The sequence below is a fragment of the Bombina bombina genome, chromosome 6 (genome assembly GCF_027579735.1).
Source record: "Bombina bombina isolate aBomBom1 chromosome 6, aBomBom1.pri, whole genome shotgun sequence".
In the NCBI taxonomy this organism is placed as follows: domain Eukaryota; kingdom Metazoa; phylum Chordata; class Amphibia; order Anura; family Bombinatoridae; genus Bombina; species Bombina bombina.
Window position 1 is genome coordinate 781,567,226 of NC_069504.1, and position 27,275 is coordinate 781,594,500.

General features: G+C 38.8%; 1 protein-coding gene across 1 annotated transcript in view; it reads right to left on the minus strand.

Moving 5' to 3' along the window:
* Positions 1-6,713: 6,713 nt before the first annotated feature.
* The window catches only part of LOC128663658 (neurogenic locus notch homolog protein 2), a 123,389-nt gene continuing 102,827 nt past the window's right edge, over positions 6,714-27,275 (minus strand). Inside the window, exons 27-34 of the mRNA XM_053718093.1 lie at positions 26,514-26,662; positions 26,127-26,343; positions 25,886-25,970; positions 25,432-25,594; positions 24,394-24,692; positions 23,921-24,068; positions 20,618-20,715; positions 6,714-10,649 (exon numbers count right to left, since the gene is read on the minus strand). Coding sequence (XP_053574068.1) covers positions 9,369-10,649; positions 20,618-20,715; positions 23,921-24,068; positions 24,394-24,692; positions 25,432-25,594; positions 25,886-25,970; positions 26,127-26,343; positions 26,514-26,662 — 2,440 coding nt within the window. The 3' untranslated portion in view covers positions 6,714-9,368. The remainder of the gene's footprint in view (positions 10,650-20,617; positions 20,716-23,920; positions 24,069-24,393; positions 24,693-25,431; positions 25,595-25,885; positions 25,971-26,126; positions 26,344-26,513; positions 26,663-27,275) is intronic.

The window sequence follows — 27,275 nt, forward strand, 5'->3', positions numbered from 1 at the left end:
ACGCTATGGCACAATTATCACACAATTTTGAAGGGGGAGACACATTGACTTTCATACATATAGAACATAGCTTATCTGAAGGTACAGACATGTTAAACAGGCTTAAACTTGTCAATAAAGTACAAAAACCGTTTTAAAACAAAAACGTTACTGTCTCTTTAAATTTTAAACAGTGCACACTTTATTACTGAATATGTGAAAAAGTATGAAGGAATTGTTCAAAATTTACCAAATTTTCACCACAGTGTCTTAAAGCATTCAAAGTATTGCACACCAATTTTCAGAGCTTTAACCTTAAAATAACGATACCGAAGCCGGTTACAGTTTTAACCCCTCTACAGTCCCAGCTACAGCCTTTGCTGCGACTTTACCAAACCCAGGGGGGAATACGATACCAAATGAAGCCTTCTAGGAACCTTTCCAACTACTTTCAGATCCTCACACATGCATCTGCATGTCTTGCTCTCAAAAGTAACTGCGCAGTAATGGCGCAAAAATGAGGCTCAGCCTACAACTGGGAAGGCCCTTCCTGACTGGAAAGGTGTCTAACACAGTGCCTGACGTTAAAAAACGTTCCCCAAGTTTATAAGTGTGAATTACAAGCATAAACATGTATAAAATGCCCAAATAAAGCAATCGATTTTGCCCATAAAAGTGTCTACCAGTTTTATAGCCCATATTAAGCCCTTTATTCTGTTTGAGACTAAGAAAATGGCTTACCGGTCCCCATGAGGGGAAATGACAGCCTTCCAGCATTACACAGTCTTGTTAGAAATATGGCTAGTCATACCTTAAGCAGAAAAGTCTGCTAACTGTTTCCCCCAACTGAAGTTACTTCATCTCAACAGTCCTATGTGGAAACAGCAAACGATTTTAGTTACTGTCTGCTAAAATCATCTTCCTCTAACAAACAGAACTCTTCATCTTTTTCTGTTTCAGAGTAAATAGTACATACCAGCACTATTTTAAAATAACAAACTCTTGATAGTAGAATAAAAAACTACAACTAAACACCACATACTCTTAACCATCTCCGTGGAGATGTTGCCTCTGCAACGGCAAAGAGAATGACTGGGGTGGGCGGAGCCTAGGAGGGACTATATGGACAGCTTTGCTGGGACTCTTTGCCATTTCCTGTTGGGGAAGAGATATTCCCATAAGTAAGGATGACGCCATGGCCCGGACACACCAATGTTGGAGAAAAGTCAATTGAAAATGAAAATTGAAGGTAAGAAAAATGAAATTTATATGCATTTTCCCAAAAAATGAAACTGACAGTCTGAATGAAGGAATACTGATTATCCTGAATCATGGCAAATATAAGTTTAAATACATATATTTAGAACTTTACATATAAAGTGCCCAACCATAGCTTTGAGTGTCATAAATAGAAATAAGACTTACTTACCCCAAGACACTCATCTACATAAAGTAGATAGCCAAACCAGTACTGAAACGAGAATCAGTAGAGGTAATGGTATATAAGAGTATATCGTCGATCTGAAAAGGGAGGTAGGAGAAGAAATCTCTACGACCGATAACAGAGAACCTATGAAATAGATCCCCTAGAGGAAGACCATTGAATTCAAATAGGCAATACTCTCTCACATCCCTCTGACATTCACTGCACTCTGAGAGGAAAACCGGGCTTCAGCCTGCTGCGAAGTGCATATCAACGTAGATTCAAGCACAAACTTACTTCACAACTTCCTTTGGAGCCTAAGTTTGTAAAACTGAATTGTGGGTGTGGTGAGGGGTGTATTTATAGGCATTTTAAGGTTTGGGAAACTTTGCCCTTCCTGGTAGGAATGTATATCCCATACGTCACTAGCTCATGGACTCTTGCTAATTACATGAAAGAAAGACTGTATATCAGGAAGCTCAGCGAACTTCTTGTGTGACAACAGATAGAGCTGAAATCTGTCCCTTTAAGGAACTGGCGGCAAGTCCCTTCTCCAAAGCGTCCTGGAGGAAGGAAAGTATCCTGGATACCCTGACCTTATGACAGTAATATCTACGAGACTCACACCAGAGTAAGTAGGTCCTCCACACTTTATGATAGATGCGTCGGGTGACCAACTTCCTGGCTTGAATGAGAGTATCAATCACACTGTCAGAAAACCCTCTCCTGGCTAAGACTAAGTGTTCAATCTCCACGCAGTCAGCATCATATAATCTAGATTTTGATGCACAAAGGGGCCCTGTACCAGCAGATCCCTGCGACAGGGCAACCTCCATGGAGGAGACGACATCCCCACCAGATCCGCAAACCACATACTCTGCGGCCACGATGGAGCAATCAGAATAGTTGATGTTTTGCTCCTGCTTGATGCGGGCCACTACTCAAGGTAGAAGGGGTAATCGTGGAAATATGTAGACTAGGTTGGTTTCCCAAGGCATTACTAAGGCATCTATCAGTTCTGCCTGGGGATCCCTGGACTGCAACCCGTATCTGGGTAGCTTGAAGTTGAGTCTGGATGCCATGAGATCTATCTCCGGAGTCCCCCATCTGTTGCAAATCTCCGCAAACCCTTCGGGGTGAAGAGAACATTCCCCCAGATGAAACGATTGTCTGCCGAGAAAATCCGCTTCCCAGTTGTCCACACCCGGGATGTGGATCGCTGACAGCGAGCAGTTGTGGGTCTCCGCCCACTCCAGAATCCAAGATACTTCCCTCATGGCTAGGGAGCTTCTTGTTCCCCCCCTGATGGTTGATGTAAGCCAGAGGTAATGTTGGAATCTGATGAATTGGGACGAACCCAGGAGGGGCCAATACCTCAGAGCGTTGAAGTTCCAGGATGTTGATCGGAAGAAGTGACTGCTCCCGATTCCACCTGACCTGTGCCTTCCTGGCACCCCAAACAGCTCGCCATCCTGAGAGGCTCACGTCCATAGTCACAATCTCCCAGGATAGATGTCCCCTGGGACATCTGATCTGGACGGGGCCACCAAGGGAGGGATTCCCTTGACTGGCTGTCCAGAGAGATGTGTTGGGATAGATCCGAGTGACCACCATTACATTGCCTCAGCATGCACAACTGAAGAGGTCGTAGATGGAACCTGGCGAATGGAATGACATCTATACTGGATACCATGAGCTCAATCACCTCCATACACCGGGCCAGAGATGGCCTTGTGGAGGTCTGAAGGGCAAGACAGCTGAAAGCAATTTGGAACGTCTCTGGTCTGTCAGGAATATCTTCATGGATATGGAGTCTATTATTGTGCCTAGGAACTCCACTCTGGTACTGGGAACCAGTGAACTCTTTCCTTAGTTCATCTTCCATCCATGAGATCTAAGAAGTAGAAGAGCACTTGAATGGTCCTCTTCCAGCCGGCAGGATGTCGCCTGGACCAGGATGTCGTCCAGATAAGGTGCTACTGCAATACCTCTGGATCTCGCTACTGCGAGCAAAGCTCCCAAAACCTTCATAAAGACCCTTGGAGCAGTAGCCAGACCAAAGGGGAGAGCTACAGACTGGAAGTGCTGGTCCAGAAAAGCAAATATTAGGAACTTAAAGTGATCCTTGTGTATTGGCACATGAAGGTAAGCGTTCTTCAAGTCTATCGTAGTCATGAACTGACCCTCTTGAACTAAGGGCAGAATAGACTTTATGGTCTCCATCTTGAACAATGGGACCGACAGAAACTTGTTTAAGCACTTTAGGTCTAGAATCGGGCAAAACGTGCCCTCCTTCTTTGGGACCACGAAAAGGTTTGAATAGTAGCCTAGACCTCTTTCTGCTATAGGTACCGGTACAATTACTCCTAGAGAGGAGAGATTCCTCACACACTGTAGGAAGGCATCTCGTTTCTATGGTCTTGACGATAGATTTGAGAAGAGGAATCTGCCCCTGAGAGGGTGAGTTTTGAAACCTATCCTGTAACCCTGGGCAATAACCTCCAGAACCCAAGGATTCTGCACGTCTCTCGTCCAAACCTCCGTGAAAAGAGATAGTCTGCCCCCTACAATATCCAAAGATGAATCAGGGGCCGCCCCTTCATGAAGATTTTGTCTCGGCAGGCTCCTTCCTCTGCTTTATTCCAAGACTGAGATGGTTTCCAAGATCCCTTGGACTGCTCGGGCTTCGCAACAGGCTGCTGTCGTTGGGACATGTCCGAATAAAAGGGACGAAAATTAGGACCCTTAGGTTTATTCTTCTTATCCTGCGGTAGAAAGGCACCCTTGCCCCCCCCCCCCCGTGACCGTGGATATGATAGAGTCCAGGACTGGACCGTAAAAATAACTTTTCCCTTAAATAGAAGGGAAAGTAATCTAGATTTGGACGTCATGTCAGCAGACCACGACTTCAACCACAGGACCCTCCGAGCCTGAACAGAAAAGCCTGATGTCTTGGCATTCAAGCGAATAATCTGCATATTTGCATCACACAAACTAATTGGCTACCCTCAGGGGCTTAATTCTTTCCTGTATCTCATCGAGGGGAGTCTCCACCTCGATCATCTCTGACAGAGTCACACCAATAGGTAGCGGGTTCCCGCCACTGCAGGCTGAAATACGAACCCTGTGTGTTGAAACATCTTTCTTAACAGGCTCTCTAATTTCTTATCCATGGGTTCCTTAAACGACAAACCATCCTCGAGTGGGATAGTGGTGCACTTAGCAAGCGTGGAGATAGCTCCATCCCCCTTAGGGACAGATCCCCACAATTCTAGCTGAGAATCAGGAACCGGTAATTTATTAAATGAAGAAGAAGGGGAGAAAGATGAACCAAGTCTCTCCCATTCATTATTTATAATATTCTTTGCGGGAACCGGAAATGTCTGGGACACCACCCTGTCCTCATAGACTTTATCAAGCTTAGGAATAGAAGGTTCCTTGGTAACTTCGGTTCCGGAACCTCTAGAGTAGCTAACACCTCTTTTAATAAAAAGCGTAAGTACTCCATCCTAAACCTAAAGTCTGGTTCCTCCGCAGCCAGAGGTTTAGAGACCGCAGATTCCGACCCAGAGAAGGAGTCCTCAGAAGTATTGGAGTCCTCTGCATCAGCAGATAATCTAGTCTCAGATACATCCAACGGATTAGATGACCCCTGGGAAGGATAGCAATGTTTAACCTTTCGCTTGCGCTTAGTAGTGCGAGGTAACGCAGTGAAGACCGCAGATACCGCCGTTTGCAACTGATTAGAAAAATCTGGCGGCCACAGGGCCCCTCCCGCAGGAGGATTAGTAGTGCACTGGGAAGCTGCATTTGTAATCGGAGATGAATGTAGGGAATGCACCTTGCGGGACGGAGACCCCTCAGAGGTGGACAGCTCAGTGGTACTAAACATCATGTTCTTTTTAGATATCACTATTTTATCAAGGCATGTGGAACATAGTTGAGCAGGCGGATATACCGTATCCGCCTCACAATAAACACAGGCATTAGAATAAGGCAAAGAGGGAGTATCCTCTAATGCATCAGAGTCCTCCATAGCTTGCGCCTTTAATATGGGACTATAGAAAAAATAAATGGCACCTTTATACCCCAATGGCCCAGGGCACACACCACCTCCTTTGACACAGGCCCACAGAGAAACCGCTTTAGTCTCCTGCAACCGACGTTCAGGAAAAGGAAGAGAATGAGGCCACAACCCGGTCACATAGAGTGCCATGCGAGACCGCCCCTGCAGCGGAGAAAAAACACGCTAAACTAAACAGGCTGCGCAGTAATCAAAATGAAGGAAGAACCTGACTGTTCACACATTGTCAGAGTCACATCTCACAGCAAAAAACACAATAAAGTAATCATGTATAAATCCCCCCCTGTTCAATAATCACCTTCCAGAGATATTAACCATTGATTCTATACAGATAAAAGGAGTCACACTGTGACCCTGTCTTCTTGCGTTATCATTACAGGTATAAAAAAATGAAACAATCTTACTAGAATCTATGCCGTGGAACAGGAACACGGCCTCTCAAGTTTGACAGAGTTGTAGCATCACTCCTAACATGGACTTGAGTGATAGAAAGCAGGCAGTGAAACTCATCAATACTGATTGCTTAAGGAGCTGTTAATATGAGTCTGGATGGTTTCGCAGAAAGACTCTCCCTGCATCTCCAGACCCTAACATTCGTCAATGCTCTCATGGAGAGGCTGACAAGACTACTTAAAACTCCAGTCCCATTCCGAAGAGTACTACCCTCCATAAGAGACCACTCCGAATCTTCCGACACTTCTCTGCCATCCTCCTGTGACGAGAGGCATTCTCTTGGTATGTTTATTGAAAAGCAAGAATGTAAGTTTAGATGCCGGCCCATTTTTTGGTGAACAAACTGGGTTGTCCTTGCTGATTGGACAGCACCAATAAACAAGTGCTGTCCATGGTTCTGAACCAAATATTCGCTGGCTCCTTAGCTTAGATGCCTTTTTCAAATAAAGATAGCAAGAGAACGAAGAAAAATTGATAATAGAAGTAAATTAGAAAGTTGCTTAAAATTGCATGCTCTATCTGAATCATGAAAGAAAAAATTGGGTTCAGTATCGCTTTAAGCCTTTGGCTGGGGTGTCTTTGCCTTCTCCTGGTGGCCAGGTTCTGTATTTCCCACAAGTAATGAATGAAGTCGTGGACTCTCCTCGTATTAAGATGGAAATGGCACCTGGGCCCACCCTTGAGTAGGTCCAATGCTGGTAGCCATGTTTGTTTTGTATCCTCTCACTTATTCAGTGCGCTAATATAAAAAAAAAAAATAGAAATAGGACAAGATTCAATAGCTACATTATTTTTATTTTATTGAATTAGACTTTACATGTGAGAAAATTTGTAGTGGTTTATTTACATGCTATAAAGCTACCTTTTTTTCCATTCATTTTATTATTTATTAAAAAACAGACATTTTCTCGAGTAATAAAAATATACATATAGCTGATTAATTAAAAAAATATCTAACATTCTATTTATTACATGAAAAATCTGTGTATAAAAAAAGAAGTCTCAGAATGAAAATTTAGACAATATTTTTTGGCTGTGAAATTTTTTAAGACTGTTTGTGTACATAACAGGGTGTACTGTTGTCCAATCAACAACAGTTTGTGATAACCTGCAATATTGTATATGACCTACACCTCTGATGGACATTATGCAGTGACACCCTGTGGTCCATGTGTATATAGCAGAATATATGCTCTATAAGTAGCATGCAGTGACACCTTGTGGTCATTTATTAGACTAATTGATTCTAAAAATCTGCACCTAGAGGCAAAGTTAACCTCTAGTATCAATTAAGGTGTATGTCATCGTGGCAGATAAAAATAAAACATATGTTTGTAAAATGTTTTACAATTACACATAATTCACAATTTAGATATGAGTATGTAAATAATATATGTATTTATACCACAGTATAAATAAGGTAGCATTTATTTTGTATATTATTTTTAATTTTCCATCCATGGGTCGACAAATCATATCTTTATCTCTGTGCTGTCTTCAGTCATAAAATATTAAAATTTCTTCTATGTATACCCAGTACACAAAAAAAATATATATATATTTCAATATATATATATATATGTATATACGGCTACAGCCTAAATAATACAATTTAAGTATTACCAACTTGGTTACACCAAAATGTCGTCTCCTATAACCATGGAGTTTCTCAGATCAGAAATTTCACCTTCTGACATTAAAATCAGAGATAAAAAAAAAACAACTAAAAAAGGTGGGCATTTTCCCCATAAAGAAAATATTTTCTCTATTACAAGAGATACTATTTAAAAATACATGTAAAAAGGTATGGACAAAGTAAAACACAGTGTTAAGTGGCAGTATATCAATATTTTACAACAATGCATCAAATCCTGTAATGAAATTGTCACCTGAAAAAATCAACTGTGTACAACAGAAATAATGTACAGTTTAAAAAATATGAAAACTATACATTTTCAGTGCTAATGTTGATTTTAAAATGTTTACTGTGTAGGATTTATTCTTTTTTTATTTATTTTTTAAAGAAATCTATCTAAAAATAGAAAATTAATTTTTTCTGTTCCACTACCCAATACATACACGTAAAACATAAGTAAAAAACATTTATCCAAAATATTTTTCTGCTATTGCCATTCTTTAAATGGAACAAATATAATGGTCTGCTACTTTCAAGTTTATTTTACAGTGAATATTATTAATCTTATTTTAATACTGAAAACCAATGAAAGACTGTACTGGAGATAGGAATTGTATAGTGACTGTGCTGATTTATATGAGTTGTCACTCAAACTAAACTTTAAAAGTCACCAAAAAATGTTACAAATGGTTGTAAAAATAAATGAGTGATATAATTTTAAAAATGACTTCTACAGTGATTATTGTAATATACATATTCATAAGGACCAAACTTCCAGCAGCAATAATGGGCAATTTGTTTTGTGGAAAACAGAATTACTTGTGATGATCCTTAGTAGAGCTTAATCATAAATTCATTATCTGATGAATATGCTACATATAAATTAAATAGGAAGATTACGTCACATATGAGTACCAAAAATATGTATAAGCTCACGTTAAATATTGTAAGGTGTATTAGCTTAATAGTTTTAAAAAATAAAATTAGTCTACCATTCAAAATAAATGGTAAAAAATAATTACAATATTTTTTTTTTAAGAATTTATCCCCCTGTTTTGTTTTTTTCAAGTGACAATTTCTTTATAACAAAGACATTTTATTTAACATGAGCAGTCACTTCTTTATAATGAAAACATATTTATGTTGCAAATTTCGTACCGACTCCTTCAAAACACAGTCCCATCAGTAATCTGATGAATAATTGTTGCTCGGAATGAGATGGCTTTTAAAAAAAATTGCAAGTAAAGTCATTTTACTACAAAAGTAGAGTACAAAAAGGGCAGTGATAGCGGCTAAGACAAAAAGGCATTAAAATGTCCTCTTTCATTGTAACATAATACAAATGTCATTTGTGGTGGGGAAAAAAATATTGCAGTTTTAATCCAAAAAGAATTGTTGTAAAAATATTTAGGTAAAGAAGAAAGTAGTCTATAAAACAATGGGGGGGAAAAATTGGTCCAGGCAATGATAAAGTTCATTCAAGATCCCATCATAAAAAGAAAAAAAATTCTTGGCAGTACCTTCATACATAGCTGTACAACACTAGTTTGTAAAGAGCTAAAAAGAATACTATGCATATTAAGGGTGAAATACTTATAGGAGAAGATCTAAAATAGAAAAGGTAAATCCATAGAGGGGAGACAGAGAAATGCGGTCAAGGTACAGGAAAAGAAGAGGTTAAGAAGGAATAGAAAATTACGAAGCTAATGAAAAACAAGCTGAGGAGAAATGGAAGACTATAATAAAATAAAAAAAGGGAGTGTGACATACTGGACATAGTTAAAGAGGGTAAGTTAGGCAAACACCTGCATGTTTCCTGCCTGCTCGGGCAGGTGTGAGGTCTGCCCATGGGATCCTCCCACCACTACTGGACTTGGAGTGGCATCTGACCATTCTGACACTGAATGGGGAGATGGGCTTGACCACTGCTCTGGAGACTCAGGGGAGGGGGTAAGGTAAGGGTGCTCACTTGGAATGTGAAGGTAATGTTTAGGTGTATCGCCCTGTGTGGGCACAAATGTCTGCTGAGGAGCGGGCATTGCCGGAGGGCTCTGGATGTTGCTCTCGTTTGTCACACTCTGCTGTTTGAAGTAATTGCTTTCAGTTGGGGTCAAAGGCTGAGCTGGTCCTTCGGTCACACGTGTCATACTCTGTTGCATCAAATGACCATTGCTGGAGGCCACAGAACCCATGGGACACTGCTGCTCCATAGACATTTTTGCTGGACTCTGCATGGCTAAATGGCTCTGCAACATTAGCACTTGCTGAGCATGTAGTTGATGCAAGTTGGGAACAGATCCTGCAGGACCACCCGCCATGACATTACGTGACGAATGAGAGGGTGTGGCAGGGCCCTGCCAGGTAAATGGCAAATTGTTGGGATTGACCATACCAAGATTGAGCCCATTAACCACACAACTTGGTGCTCGCTGCAAGGGTACTCTACCTTGTAGAGTAAGAAGTGCTCCACCCTGGGCTTCTCCAATCTCATTCAGCCGTGCTAGAGACACAGCAAAGGGTCCCTCCATTAGACCATTCACCATCGGGGTTGAGGGCACAGAGAGAGAGCCAAGGTGGAATGCACCAGGGGCAGACATTGCTGGGGAGCTAGGGTTGGCACTGTAGGCACGAGGAGAATCAAGAGAGTCGACAGGTGAAAGGGTGACTGAGCTCTCCAACAGACTACCATTTCCACCAGGGCAATCAAGGGATAGCTTCTTGCCCCTGTTCTTTGCATCCTTGGCATCGGCACGACTCAAACTGGCTGTGTTAGCTTTGGCCCCTGCCCTACGGTTCTTTTTGCTCTGTGGTGTTTGCTTGATATTTCCCATAAATCCATTAGGTGGACAGAGGAGTGGAGACATGGTATGCCCTCCCAGGGGCCCCTGGGTTCCTCTAACTGTGTTATGTTCTTCTAGAAGCTGAACAATATCATGGTGTAGCCTCTCATGTGCAATATCACGAGGAAGTCGGTCCATATGATCTGTGATCTCGCGGTTAGCATAGTGGTCAAGGAGAACTTTGGCAGCTTCATAACTTCCTTCTCGAGCAGCCAGAAATAATGGTGTCTCCTCCTGTGAAGATAAGGGTGGAGAAAGTTTTTAGGATATTATTAAGGGCTCTATTCACAAAGGGATAAATGCACAATGCATATTTAATGCTACATACAATTCATGTGAAATTCTCTTATTTTAGGTGAATTGTACACAGCTTAAAGTGATGGTAATTTTCAGACCATAAGAATGTTGCAATAAAAAATATATTAGTTTGCAAGTAAAACCACAATATTATTGTATTATAATGTATAGAGCAGCCACATCCACTCTCTACATAAGCTTTCTATGGGGTTAAAGGGGCTGGACTTCAAGACTGCCAACTGACACACATGTTGATTGGATATTCACTGGAAAAGTCTAATAGCATTGTAATAGAAGCATTATAATATGCACTATTTTAACCCTTTCACAGATGGATTAAAAACAAAAAAAGGTACACAAACTTTTTTAATGGCAAAGATTACATTTATGGCATTCGATTATTTACCATCACTTCAACTATGCAATGTCCAGGGCTAACTCAGTTCTTCTTGCAGGAGATACTCACTGGGTTTGGCCCTTCATAATGCATAGTTAATGGCGGGAATTGAAATGTTTCAGTTAACCTGCCTTTCACCTCTTAACGAATAGACCACTGCGTTTTTTTCTTCAAGAACCTTAAGGGACACTGAACCCAAATGTTTTCTTTCATGATTCAGATAAAGCATGCAATTTTAAGCAACTTTCTAATTTACTCATTTTATCAAATGTTCTTCATTCTCTTGGTATGTTTATTTGAAAAGCAAGAATGTAAGTTTAGATGCCGGCCCATTTTTGGTGAACAACCTGGGTTGTCCTTGCTGATTGGACAGAACCAATAAACAAGTGCTGTCCAAGGTCTGAACCAACAATTGGCTGGCTCCTTAGCTTAGATGCCTTCTTTTTCAAATAAAGATAGCAAGAGAACAAAGAAAATTTGATAATAGGAGTAAATTAGAGAGTTGCTTAAAATTGCATGCTCTGAATCATAAAATGAACATTTTGGGTTCAGTATCCCTTTACTTGTTATCATAACATTTCACTATAACATACTAAGCACAGTACAATTCACATTTAGACACCTGACCCTCCATTTTTATCTTAATTTACTCAAAAACACAAAGTTTTGTCATTACATTTCTTCTGTGTTCTAAAGCTCTGCTATGTATTAGTATGATGACCAACACTTTTTATGAATCACTGCATCTCCTCCCCACCAAACGGAAACTTCTTTACTGATGCCATTCAACAGTCATTTCAATAGGATTGTTTTTTGCAGAAAGTTGGTCAATAGTTCTCAGTTATATGCTGAGGTATAATATCCACCCACTATATATAGGGATGACAGAGAAGGGACCAGAAATTGATTGTGGTATTTTAATTGAGCATAAGCACTCGAAGAAAAAAATGTGTTTTTGTATTCTTAACCTTCACATTTACAAAAAAAATAAATAAAAAATAGATACACTGGGGCATGAACCCCCTCCCAAAAAAACTTCTATTCCTGTTTGTGGAGATGTTTCCTTGTCAACCAATAAAGGTGTAGGAGCTTTCCGAATCAGCCACTGGGAAATACCAATACTCGGCTCTCAACATACCTACACTAGCTTTTCATTTTAGAATCTAAATAGTTTTTTTTTTTTAAATTAAAAGGGACAGTAAAGTCACAAAAAATCGTTCATGATTTAAACAGGGCATGTAATTTTAAACAACTTTCCAATTTACTTTTATTACCAATTTTGCTTTGTTCTCTTGGTATTCTTAGTTGAAAGCTAAATCTAGGAGGTTCATGTGCTAATTTCTTAGACCTTGAAGACTGCCTCTAATCGGAAAGCATTTTGACAGTTTTTCACCACTAGAGGGCATTAGTTCATGTGTTTCATATAGATAACATTGAGCTCCGGCACGTGAAGCTCCTAAGAGCAAGCACTGATTGGCTAAAAATGCATGTCTGTCAAAAGAACTGAAATAAGGGGGCAGTTTGCAGAGGCATAGATACAAGGTAATCACAGAGGTAAAAAGTATATTATTATAACTGTGTTGGTTATGCAAAATTGGGGAATGGGTAATAAAGTAATTATCTACCTTTTTAAACAACAAAAATTCTGGTGTTTACTGTCCCTTCAAATATTTTTTATTAGTTTTTACAAAAAACATGGTAGATCATACATAAAAAATAATTTCTTCAGCAAAACAGGTTATTTAGGTTTGATTAATTGTTTACATATTACAAAGTATGCAGTACAATCTTTGTCAAAATTGTTATGCTGAACAACATGGATCGTTAAAGTAATAAAATAAACCATCTTTTGTCTCCTTGTATATTTATATTAACCCGTTTGCTTACTAACATTTTAAAGAGAGAGAGGGAGGTGATAAGGGATAGGGAGAAAGAAGTAAAGGGAAGGGGGGAAGTGAGTATAGACGAGACATCTCTTTTTTTTTTTGTTTCCCAGAGGTAGGTCCAGGTGAGGATTTTTCCCATGACTATCTATTTGGCAATATTGGAACATCTCGTTATGTGTTTGTTTTTTGCTCCCATATAAAGATTACCTCTAGGATAAAATCTTGTTTACCCATATATGTATAGTACATTTTTTTCTAGTGTCAGAGTGTGATCTACTTCTTTTACCCATGCTGCATGTGTTTGGGTTTGCGTTTTTTTCCAGGCGGTTGGTGCAATTCAGCATATATTGGAGTAACTTCTGGTGGTATTGGTATGGAATTTTTGTAAGATCGTTAATTAGTATCATTTTGGGCGTTGTCTAAATTGGTCTGAAGTTAGTGTTGTCTCTCCAATAATCCTGAACTAGTGGACAAAACCACCATATATGAGATTGAGTCCCTATTTATCCAAATTTTCTCCAACAGTGTGGGGAGACTAGTGAGTATATACGGTGTAACCTATGGGGTGTGAGATATCATCTTGATAGTAATTTGTAGTTCATTTCTATTATGTTTTGAGAGAGGGGTGATTTTTTAATGGCTAAAAAGGCTTTTTTCCATCTTTCAACAGTTAACGTAAGATTTAGCTCCTTTTTCCAATTTAGTATAAAAGGTGGTTTGTAATCTGGGAAAGGACGTTGCAATAATTTATGGGTTAGTGAGATGTGTAATCTGCGAGAATCTAAACAGTTTTTACAACCTTTCACCGTGAAAATATGCTAAAAATGTTTTCTTTTGTAGAACAGATAATTTTTGTGAGTGTCTATTTGAAAGGTTTTTAACAATACAAACTGGGTTATGAATGAGCCCTTGGGGAGTCACATACATGTGAAAATGAGATGAGTGTCACATGAATGTCAGAAGTACACCACATATGTCCCAAAGCAATAAAAAGTTGAGAACCACAGATTAAGGAACAGTTAGGGTCAAAATGTAAATGTGCATGGGTTAATTTAAAGGGATAGGAAACCCCAAAATGTTCTCATGATTTGGATAGAACATACAATTATAAACAACTTCCCAATTTTCTTCTATTATCAAATTTGTTTCATTCTCTTGTTATCCTTTGCTTAATCAGTAGCATTGCACTCCTGGCAGCTAGCTGAACATATCTTAGTTAGCCAATCAGGAACCAATGAGCAACTAGCTCCCACTAGTGCATGATATGTGCGTATTCATTTTCAACAAGGGATACCAAGAGAACGAAGCACATTTGAAAACAGAACTAAATTTAAAAGTGTCTTAAAACTTTTCTATCCCTTTAAGTATTAAATAAAAGCAGTTTAGCAATATACTTTCTTTAGCAAAAATATTTTAGCAAAAGTTATTTCTGGTTTTCAGTGTCATACGCACATAAGGTGCGAGAGCCTGTGCATCAGTATTCTTAGAGTGTCAAATAAGTCTTCAGACACAATGCACATTAACACCAGCTCTCTGAGCTTGAATATGCATGCACTGGCACTCACAGCATATGTGTGTATGCCACTGAAAAACAGTGGTAACTTTTACGAAAAACATAATTTATGTAAGAACTTACCTGATAAATTCATTTCTTTCATATTAGCAAGAGTCCATGAGCTAGTGACGTATGGGACGTATGGGATATACATTCCTACCAGGAGGGGCAAAGTTTCCCAAACCTCAAAATGCCTATAAATACACCTCTCACCACACCCACAATTCAGTTTAACGAATAGCCAAGAAGTGGGGTGATAAAAAAGTGCGAAAGCATATAAAATAAGGAATTGGAATAATTGTGCTTTATACAAAATCATAACCACCACAAAAAAAGGGCGGGCCTCATGGACTCTTGCTAATATGAAAGAAATGAATTTATCAGGTAAGTTCTTACATAAATTATGTTTTCTTTCATGTAATTAGCAAGAGTCCATGAGCTAGTGACGTATGGGATAATGACTACCCAAGATGTGGATCTTTCCACACAAGAGTCACTAGAGAGGGAGGGATAAAATAAAGACAGCCAATTCCTGCTGAAAATAATCCACACCCAAAATAAAGTTTAACGAAAAACATAAGCAGAAGATTCAAACTGAAACCGCTGCCTGAAGTACTTTTCTACCAAAAACTGCTTCAGAAGAAGAAAATACATCAAAATGGTAGAATTTAGTAAAAGTATGCAAAGAGGACCAAGTTGCTGCTTTGCAGATCTGGTCAACCGAAGCTTCATTCCTAAACGCCCAGGAAGTAGAAACTGACCTAGTAGAATGAGCTGTAATTCTCTGAGGCGGAGTTTTACCCGACTCAACATAGGCAAGATGAATTAAAGATTTCAACCAAGATGCCAAAGAAATGGCAGAAGCTTTCTGGCCTTTTCTAGAACCGGAAAAGATAACAAATAGACTAGAAGTCTTACGAAAAGATTTCGTAGCTTCAACATAATATTTCAAAGCTCTAACAACATCCAAAGAATGCAACGATTTCTCCTTAGAATTCTTAGGATTAGGACATAATGAAGGAACCACAATTTCTCTACTAATGTTGTTGGAATTCACAACTTTAGGTAAAAATTCAAAAGAAGTTCGCAACACCGCCTTATCCTGATGAAAAATCAGAAAAGGAGACTCACAAGAAAGAGCAGATAATTCAGAAACTCTTCTGGCAGAAGAGATGGCCAAAAGGAACAAAACTTTCCAAGAAAGTAATTTAATGTCCAATGAATGCATAGGTTCAAACGGAGGAGCTTGAAGAGCTCCCAGAACCAAATTCAAACTCCAAGGAGGAGAAATTGACTGAATGACAGGTTTTATACGAACCAAAGCTTGTACAAAACAATGAATATCAGGAAGAATAGCAATCTTTCTGTGAAAAAGAACAGAAAGAGCAGAGATTTGTCCTTTCAAAGAACTTGCGGACAAACCCTTATCTAAACCATCCTGAAGGAACTGTAAAATTCTCGGTATTCTAAAAGAATGCCAGGAAAAATGATGAGAAAGACACCAAGAAATATAAGTCTTCCAGACTCTATAATATATCTCTCGAGATACAGATTTACGAGCCTGTAACATAGTATTAATCACAGAGTCAGAGAAACCTCTTTGACCAAGAATCAAGCGTTCAATCTCCATACCTTTAAATTTAAGGATTTCAGATTCTGATGGAAAAAAGGACCTTGTGACAGAAGGTCTGGTTTTAACGGAAGAGTCCACGGTTGGCAAGAGGCCATCCGGACAAGATCCGCATACCAAAACCTGTGAGGCCATGCCGGAGCTACCAGCAGAACAAACGAGCATTCCTTCAGAATCTTGGAGATTACTCTTGGAAGAAGAACTAGAGGCGGAAAGATATAGGCAGGATGATACTTCCAAGGAAGTGATAATGCATCCACTGCCTCCGCCTGAGGATCCCGGGATCTGGACAGATACCTGGGAAGTTTCTTGTTTAGATGGGACGCCATCAGATCTATTTCTGGAAGTTCCCACATTTGAACAATCTGAAGAAATACCTCTGGGTGAAGAGACCATTCGCCCGGATGCAACGTTTGGCGACTGAGATAATCCGCTTCCCAATTGTCTACACCTGGGATATGAACCGCAGAGATTAGACAGGAGCTGGATTCCGCCCAAACCAAAATTCGAGATACTTCTTTCATAGCCAGAGGACTGTGAGTCCCTCCTTGATGATTGATGTATGCCACAGTTGTGACATTGTCTGTCTGAAAACAAATGAACGATTCTCTCTTCAAAAGAGGCCAAAACTGAAGAGCTCTGAAAATTGCACGGAGTTCCAAAATATTGATCGGTAATCTCACCTCCTGAGATTCCCAAACTCCTTGTGCCGTCAGAGATCCCCACACAGCTCCCCAACCTGTGAGACTTGCATCTGTTGAAATTACAGTCCAGGTCGGAAGCACAAAAGAAGCCCCCTGAATTAAACGATGGTGATCTGTCCACCATGTTAGAGAGTGTCGAACAATCGGTTTTAAAGATATTAATTGAGATATCTTCGTGTAATCCTTGCACCATTGCTTCAGCATACAGAGCTGAAGAGGTCGCATGTGAAAACGAGCAAAGGGGATCGCGTCCGATGCAGCAGTCATAAGACCTAGAATTTCCATGCATAAGGCTACCGAAGGGAATGATTGTGACTGAAGGTTTCGACAAGCTGCAATCAACTTTAGACGTCTCTTGTCTGTTAAAGACAGAGTCATGGACACTGAATCCATCTGGAAACCCAGAAAGGTTACCCTTGTCTGAGGAATCAAAGAACTTTTTGGTAAATTGATCCTCCAACCATGATCTTGAAGAAACAACACAAGTCGATTCGTATGAGATTCTGCTAAATGTAAAGACTGAGCAAGTACCAAGATATCGTCCAAATAAGGAAATACCACAATACCCTGTTCTCTGATTACAGACAGCAGGGCACCGAGAACCTTTGTAAAAATTCTTGGAGCTGTAGCTAGGCCAAACGGCAGAGCCACAAACTGGTAATGCTTGTCCAGAAACGAGAATCTCAGGAACTGATAATAATCTGGATGAATCGGAATATGCAGATATGCATCCTGTAAATCTATTGTGGACATATAATTCCCTTGCTGAACAAAAGGTAAGATAGTCCTTACAGTTACCATCTTGAACGTTGGTATCCTTACATAACGATTCAATATTTTTAGATCCAGAACTGGTCTGAAAGAATTCTCCTTCTTTGGTACAATGAAGAGATTTGAATAAAACCCCATCCCCTGTTCCGGAACTGGAACTGGCATAATTACTCCAGTCAACTCTAGATCTGAAACACATTTCAGAAATGCTTGAGCTTTTACTGGATTTACTGGGACACGGGAAAGAAAAAATCTCTTTGCAGGAGGTCTCAACTTGAAACCAATTCTGTACCCTTCTGAAACAATGCTCTGAATCCAAAGATTGTGAACAGAATTGATCCAAATTTCCTTGAAAAAACGTAACCTGCCCCCTACCAGCTGAGCTGGAATGAGGGCCGCACCTTCATGTGGACTTAGAAGCAGGCTTTGCCTTTCTAGCTGGCTTGGATTTATTCCAGACTGGAGATGGTCTCCAAACTGAAACTGCTCCTGAGGATGAAGGATCAGGCTTTTGTTCTTTGTTGAAACGAAAGGAACGAAAACGATTATTAGCCCTGTTTTTACCTTTAGATTTTTTATCCTGTGGTAAAAAAGTTCCTTTCCCACCAGTAACAGCAACTGAGAACCAAACAATTTGTTACCCTGGAAAGAAATGGAAAGTAAAGTTGATTTAGAAGCCATATCAGCATTCCAAGTTTTAAGCCATAAAGCTCTTCTAGCTAAAATAGCTAGAGACATAAACCTGACATCAACTCTGATAATATAAAAAATGGCATCACAGATAAAATTATTAGCATGCTGTAGAAGAATAATAATATCATGAGAATCACGATGTGTTACTTGTTGCGCTAAAGTTTCCAACCAAAAAGTTGAAGCTGCAGCAACATCAGCCAAAGATATAGCAGGTCTAAGAAGATTACCTGAACACAGATAAGCTTTTCTTAGAAAGGATTCAATTTTCCTATCTAGAGGATCCTTAAACGAAGTACCATCTGACGTAGGAATAGTAGTACGTTTAGCAAGGGTAGAAATAGCCCCATCAACTTTAGGGATCTTGTCCCAAAATTCTAATCTGTCAGACGGCACAGGATATAATTGCTTAAAACGTTTAGAAGGAGTAAATGAATTACCCAAATTATCCCATTCTTTGGAAATTACTGCAGAAATAGCATTAGGAACAGGAAAAACTTCTGGAATAACCACAGGAGCTTTAAATACCTTATCTAAACGTTTAGAATTAGTATCAAGAGGACCAGAATCCTCTATTTCTAAAGCAATTAGTACTTCTTTAAGTAAAGAACGAATAAATTCCATTTTAAATAAATATGAAGATTTATCAGCATCAACCTCTGAGACAGAATCCTCTGAACCAGAGGAATCATCACAATCAGAATGATGATGTTCATTTAAAAATTCATCTGTAGGGAGAGAAGTTTTAAAAGATTTTTTACGTTTACTAGAAGGAGAAATAACAGACATAGCCTTCTTTATGGATTCAGAAACAAAATCTCTTATATTATCAGGAACATTCTGCACCTTAGATGTTGAAGGAACTGCAACAGGCAATGGTACTTTACTAAAGGAAATATTATCTGCTTTAACAAGTTTGTCATGACAATCAATACAAACAACAGCTGGAGAAATAGCTACCAAAAGTTTACAGCAGATACACTTAGCTTTGGTAGATTCAGCACTTGACAGCGATTTTCCTGTAGTATCTTCTGACTCAGATGCAACGTGAGACATCTTGCAATATGTAAGAGAAAAAACAACATATATATAAAGCAAAATTGATCGAATTCCTTAAATGACAGTTTCAGGAATGGGAAAAAATGCCAAAGAACAAGCTTCTAGCAACCAGAAGCAATAAAAAATGAGACTTAAATAATGTGGAGACAAAAATAAAGTGACGCCCACATTATTTGGCGCCTAAATGCTTTTTGGCGCCAAAAATGACGCCACATCCGGAACGCCGACATTTTTGGCGCAAAATAACGTCAAAAAATGACGCAACTTCCGGCGACACGTATGACGCCGGAAACGGAAATAGAATTTTTGCGCCAAAAAAGTCCGCGCCAAGAATGACGCAATAAAATGAAGCATTTTCAGCCCCCGCGAGCCTAACAGCCCACAGGGAAAAAGTCAAATTTTAAGGTAAGAAAAATGTTAAATTAAAATGCATTATCCCAAATATGAAACTGACTGTCTGAAAATAAGGAAAGTTGAACATTCTGAGTCAAGGCAAATAAATGTTTGAATACATATATTTAGAACTTTATAAACAAAGTGCCCAACCATAGCTAGGAGTGTCACAGAAAATAAGACTTACTTACCCCAGGACACTCATCTACATATAGCAGATAGCCAAACCAGTACTGAAACGAGAATCAGCAGAGGTAATGGTATATATAAGAGTATATCGTCGATCTGAAAAGGGAGGTAAGAGATGAATCTCTACGACCGATAACAGAGAACCTATGAAATAGACCCCTTAGAAGGAGATCACTGCATTCAAATAGGCAATACTCTCCTCACATCCCTCTGACATTCACTGCACGCTGAGAGGAAAACCGGGCTCCAACTTGCTGCGGAGCGCATATCAACGTAGAATCTAGCACAAACTTACTTCACCACCTCCATCGGAGGCAAAGTTTGTAAAACTGAATTGTGGGTGTGGTGAGGGGTGTATTTATAGGCATTTTGAGGTTTGGGAAACTTTGCCCCTCCTGGTAGGAATGTATATCCCATACGTCCCATACGTCACTAGCTCATGGACTCTTGCTAATTACATGAAAGAAATAATTTTTGCTAATAGAAGTATATTGCAAAAATTCTTCTATTTAAAACTGAAGTGCACTCATGCACATTTCCGTTTTGACCTTTCTACCCCTTTAAATCAGAGAATCATAGCTCCTTTGCAACATTTTTTTTATTGTTTTACTAATTATGCCTCCCCTCTTACCTTACTGTCCTGCATGTCTTTGTTTGCTCCGTTCTTCAGCAGGGCAAGAGTAGCTTCAATATTATTCACAGCAGCTGCCCAGTGCAGTGCAGACTTACCTATTTAAATACAGAAACATAGACACGTTATCAACCAAGAAGGCTGGTTTGGTAGCAGTATTCTAATACACTGAGACGTTGGCAACAAAGAGGGCTAGTGAGGTAGCAGTATTCTAACATACTGAGACATTAGCAACAAAGCATATTAGTGGGGTAGCAGTATTCTAACACACTGAGATGGTTGGGTTGCAGTATTCTAACACACTGAGATGGTTGGGGAGCAGTATTTTAATACACTAAGACGTTAGCAGCCAAGAAGGCTGGTGAGGTAGCAGTATTCTAATACACAGACGTTGGCAACAAAGAGGGCTGGTGAGGTAGCAGTATTCTAAAACACTGAGATGTAAGCAACCAAGAAGGCTGGTGAGGGGTATTTGTATTCTAATACACTAAGACGTTAGCAACAAAGGAGGCCGGTGGAGTATTTGTATTCTAATACACCGAGATGTTAGCAACAAAGGAGACTGGTTGAGTAGCAGTATTTTAATACACTAAGACGCTAGCAACAAAGGAGACTGGTGGGGTAGCAGTATTCTAATACACTGAGACGTTAGCAAACAAGAAGGCTGGTGAGGTAGCAGTATTCTAATACACTGAGACGTTAGCAACAAAGGAGAAGCAGCATTCTAATACACTGAAACGTTAGCAACCAAGAAGGCTGGTGAGGTAGCAGCATTCTAATATACTGAGACGTTAGAATACTGCTAACCCACCAGCCTCCTCTGTTGCCAATACACTGAAACGTTAGCAACCAAGAAGGCTGGTGAGGTAGCAGCATTCTAATATACTGAGACGTTAGAATACTGCTAACCCACCAGCCTCCTCTGTTACCAATACACTGAAACGTTAGCAACCAAGAAGGCTGGTGAGGGGTATCTGTATTCTAACACATACAAATAATAAAAAATTGGAAGCAAACAACAAGAGAAATAAAAGAGGATTAGAGTTCCACAATATGTAGTGTGCAAAAAAAAAAAAAGAGCAAAAAGGAGTTGTACTAGTGTTGCAAGTTTTTTGTAATTTTAATAAAGCAGTCCTAAATGTGACTTCTTGCTGCTCGTCCCAGAATTAGGGCCAAATCATCATAAAGCAGTCTGGAAAATTGTGATGTGTACAGGGGTGTAACGTCTCCAAAATTTTCTGGGCTTGCTCCAATATATTTAAGAAATGTGTCAAGAGCTGCAGTAGGTCTGAATTAGAAAATGTACGGCAGGTGTTGAATTTAGAGACGATTCTGTCATATTAAGTGCATGTAACTCAGAAGGTAAAAAATATTGAAAGGAAATTGTCTAGTTGTTGGGTGACATTGATCGTAAACTTTGATTTTTTTTTATTGTAATTTATATTACACCTAAATTACAAGTCCCTCAAAATCATATATATGACTATTGTAATAAGAACATCCATGAATAGTAACCCTAAATTATTTTAGTTACAATGACAAAGTGGTTGATCACACTGGTTTTTCGAGTTAATAGTAATGACTGGCTCCAGGGTTTGTCACTAAAATGCTAAATATTTGGTTTATCAGTGTATGTGAAGTGTTAGCCCCCTTAAAGGGACACCGGACCAAAATCAAATTAAACAGTGATATGTTTGCCTAAAAATAAATGTGAGGGAAAAGATGTTTAGAATTTAACTTTAAAATAATACAACTCTTAAAGGGATGGTAAATCCTAACATTTTAAACTCAAAACTGGCTAATAAAGTATAACTGCCTTACAAAATTAATATTGCCTAAAGTAAGCTGAATATTAGTATCTGTGATATCAGACCGAATGAATGGTGTGTTATTTCACCCTTTGTAGAATAATTGAGTTTTTATGCTTACCTGCAGAAAGAATTACAATCCACTTTTAAAGAGAATGAGGTTATTTAACATGAACTAATGTAAGCATATTCAGTTACTGGGCTATCCCTACACAGTAGCTAGTATAAAGTTATATTAGTTAATCTTGCCCCTGGTGTAGAGGATTGAATGGTTTTGTTCCAATAGGACCCAAATATTATACAGAAATAACCATACGGATTGGGTAACTGTGCATTAGGCTAGTAAATGTACTAATGTAAATGCTGTTATCTGATTGACAATCAAGTCCAAAAAAGACTTTCATGATTCAAATAGGGCATGTAATTTTAAACAACTTTTTAATTTACTTTTATCACCAATTTTGCTTTGTTCTCTTGGTATTCCAAGGAGGTTCATATGCCAATTTCTTAAACCTTGAAGGCCGCCTCTAAGCTGAATGCATTTTGACCACTAGAGGGCGTTCGTTCATGTGTTTCATATAGATAACATTGAGCTCATGCACGTGAATTTACTGAGGAGTGAGCACTGATTGGCTAAAATGCAAGTCTGTCAAAAGAACTGAAATAAGGGGGCAGTCTGCAGATGCTTTGATATAAGGTAATTACAGAGGTAAAACGTGTATTATAATAACTGTGTTGGTTATGCAAAACTGGGGAATGAGTAATTAAGGAATTATCTATCTTTTACAACAACACAAATCCTGGTGTTCACTGTCCCTTTAAGTAACTTTATAAAAGACTTTAAAAGAAATAACTAATTGAAACTTTACAATAATTGTGATACAGCTAATTAATTAGCAAATTCATATATAGAACTATTAACCATGTAGATTAATACAGGTTAAATAGTATCCTCTAATATTTGTTAAATTAAAGTATTGTTATTGTTTCTTTTTACATATAATTGTTGTCTGTGGTTATATCTAATTTTCTATTGGTACTAGATATTAGTAAAATAGTTACACCTGATGTATTAAGTTGTGATTGTTTGTGGTGATCAATTTGCTGATTTCATTTATACTATTAAATTATAAAAATTCCACCAATGTGTTTTGTTTGTGCAGTAAGTAGGACTGAGTGCACAGCCAAATACATAATGAAAATAACTTGGACATCACTAGACATGATAATAACCAATTATAGCCACTCCTGTTATCCAGTGGCCATCTTTGGTCAATATTAACGAATAATATTTATTAAATATTACAAATAGTCTTACAAGTTTCAAGTTAAATTTAAACAACTTTTACCTCAACCTTTCTTCAGGAAAGCAAAAAAAAAAAAAAAGACGACATTTTAAACTATATAAATTATAGAAAAGATTTTAAAACGTCCCTTTAATTTACAAAAATACTGCATTATTACTTCACATACATAACCCAATATCAACACCTACCAAGTTCATCAACAGAGTTAACATCAGCATGACAGGCAATCAATTCTTCCACCATCCCCTCCACAGCCAGCCGTGCTGCCAAAATCAGAGCTGTGGAACCATCGCCCATTCGGGCATCAAGATCTGTGGCCCTGTTTCTTATTAAGATCTACAAAAAACAGAAACAGCAAATGGATTCAGTTACAAAAATGCAGACAATAAAAAGTAAAAAAAAAATCGGTTAGAATTTTTCTTTGTTCTGCAGGAAAAACCCTCAAACTTCAGTATTTTTTTTTTATTTTTTTTAAACCAGAAGGGTGATTTCTACATTTTTATTTAACTTTCAGAGTCAAATTAGAGGAAAATAAATTCTCTCTCATATTTTAGATGCAACAAATAAATAAAAAAAACTAGCAATAGGAATAATGAAATATCAGCTTTGTTAAAAATGGTTCACATTCCTTTTCTCTATTTAAAGCTGATCTTTTCCATACCTGGAACACTCCCTGTGCATCAGAAGCCACAGCAGCATGTAGTGGGGTTCGTCCTGTGTGGTCCTGCGCATTAGGATCCGCTCCAGCATCCAATAATCTCTTGGCAGCATCAGCCCGAGCATAACGAGCTGCTAGGTGCAGGGCAGTCTCTCCCGTTCGGTCCGTCTGCGCTCCTAATGAAGCCCCTTGGCAGATGAGATCAGCAATAGCAGATACTTCCCCTTCTTCCTCCTCTTCAGGCGACTCGGGTTCCAATCCACCACCCAAAAAGGAAGCTAGCATGAGTGGAGTGAAGCCATCTGCAAAAGGGAAGAGGGAACAGTTTATATCTTTTAACTCAATCCTTGTGTGGCAAACCTAAACCTCCCACACAGAAAAGTTTCATCTCCTCGCTTAATAATTTCTATAACTTCAGTTCATTTTGCTGTATTTCCCATAAAGTCATTTATTTATTCATAAAAAAATTAAATCACTGCATTGCAAGATCTTCATACAAAATTAAAGGGACATGGAACCTAAAACTTTTCTTTTATGATTCAGAGAGAGCATGTGATTTTAATATTTTTTTTCTAATTTACTTATGTTATCGAATTTTCTTCATTCTCTTGGTATCTTTTTTTGAAGGAACAGCTATGCACTATGGGAGCTAGCTGAAAAAAAATCTGGTGAACCAATGAAAAGAGGCATTTATGTACAGCCACCAATCGGCAGCTAGCTCTCAGTAATGCATTGCTGCTCATGAGCCGAACTAGGTATGCTTCTTATCTAAGGATACTGAGAGTGAAGCAAATTAGACAGTAGAAATTAACTTGGAAAGTTGAATAAAATCATACACTCTGTCTGAATTACGGAAGAAAAAGTTTGGGTTTCATGTCCCATTAAGGTTTTAAATCTAAAACCAAAATTTTGTTAGCAAAATCTGCTTTGTTTTGCAATCCAGGGAGCCACACCTTAAAATGCTCCCAGATTCTGTCATTTAAAGCACTCTTTAGGTCCTTCCATTATTTGTGATATTTAGAATACATTCAGAACTCTCACCTGGTCCCCTCACATTGACATCCATTCCATCTGTCTCATAGTCACCCTGCGGTGGTGTCAGGGCAGTGGCTGGAGGAAGCCGGATATCAGCAGCTGCTAAATGATGTTGAGTCCAAGGACGAGGATCCACTGTATCCTGTCTGCATGGTGACATCTCCTCAGTCTGAAGAGAAAGGAGACCAATAGCCATTACTCATCTATTATGAACAGTTATCTTCAGTATTAGAAGTTTACTAAGCCATCCGTGTGAAAAGAAACCTTGCACTACATATAATTTTCAAGAATAATTAGTGCAATCACATTATTCATTTATATTATGTAAATAATATAGATGACTGCATAACTGGATTTAAAGAAAACTCAAATAAAAACCTACATATCCCCTTATCCCACTTTTTTTTAAAGAAAAAATATGAGTTTATGACTTTATAGAATGTTCTCCTAAAGATCTTACTTTCAGTCTCTTTGTCTCCGGGCAATCTGTATCTGTCCAGTCTTCAGATGGGTCCTCCATTAGCCGTTCGGCTTTAGCGATATTCCTGGCGAGGAAAAAGTTACAAATTTTAAAAAGGAAGAGGATACTGGTGGGTTAGAAACAGCAATAAGAACAGAAGGAGAGCAGGAAACTCAAATGAAAAAGGGAGACAGCAGAATTTGAGAAGAGTGACAGAACCATTTGTTAGAATTTTCCTTACTTTAGTCCAAGAGCATCTTGGCCTACAGGCTCCCTGCGGTCTCTTTCTTTCTTTAAGATAAAACCCTCTGGGAACCACAGGGTGCTGTGCGTTCTCTTTCTGCGTGACACCAATACACCCAGTATTGCGACCACCAAGATCAGGACTCCAGCCACACCAACCAAAGGCAAGAGACGAAGAGGATCTCCAGTGGAAGGAGGTTCAGTCCACTTTTCACCTGCAAAGAGATGTTCTCTTAACTCAACAATCTCAATGATCATCTGACAGCATCATATTTTCTCTGTCAGTCCAACTGTTTTTGGTAATCCCTTTCCCTCACATTTCACCCCAATTCTCAAGTTTCCAGTTCTTTACTGCCAATATTTTCATCCCATTCCCATGACTCACTATGCACAGCTTTGAGACGATACGGAAAGTTTAGTTTCTCCAGATTGCTTAAGGCTGCCAGGTAGTTTGCCGCACTCTCAGTATCTGGAAAGCACTCTGATATTTCCTTCACACACAGACGGTTATCGATCTCTAATGTAACCTTGGACCTATTAGGGCAAGATTAAAAGCAAAAGTAACAAATTAATGGTGAGATATTGATTAAGAAAAAAAAATCAAACATTTTTCAGAAACCTCAATCCATTTGGATCTCCACAGAATTCAGTTTTAATAAGCGAACCAGGGGGTTTATGGTAATGAAAATTAAATATACTAAATAAGACTGCCCCCTTAGTTGACTTACTCCTGTTAACTACTTTTAAAGGAACATGAAACCCCATTTTTTTCTTTCATGATTTAGACAGAGCATGCAATCAAACAATTTTTCAATTCCCTTCTATCATGAAATATGCTTCATTCTTTTTGTCATCCTTTGTTGAAGAGCAGCAAATGAACCACTGGCAGCTAGCTGAATACACTGAGTGAGCCAATGACAAGAGGCATGTATGTACAGCCCCAATTAGCAGCTAGCTCCCAGTACTGCAATGCTGCTCCTAAGCCTGCCTACCTAGGTATGCTTTTCAACATAGGACACAAAGAGAACAAAAGCATATATGATAATAGAAATAAACTGGAAAGTGGTTTAAAATTCCATGCTCTATCTGAACCATGAAAGTGTCATTTTGATTTTCCCTTTTCATATATTAAATTCAGTTATAGGCA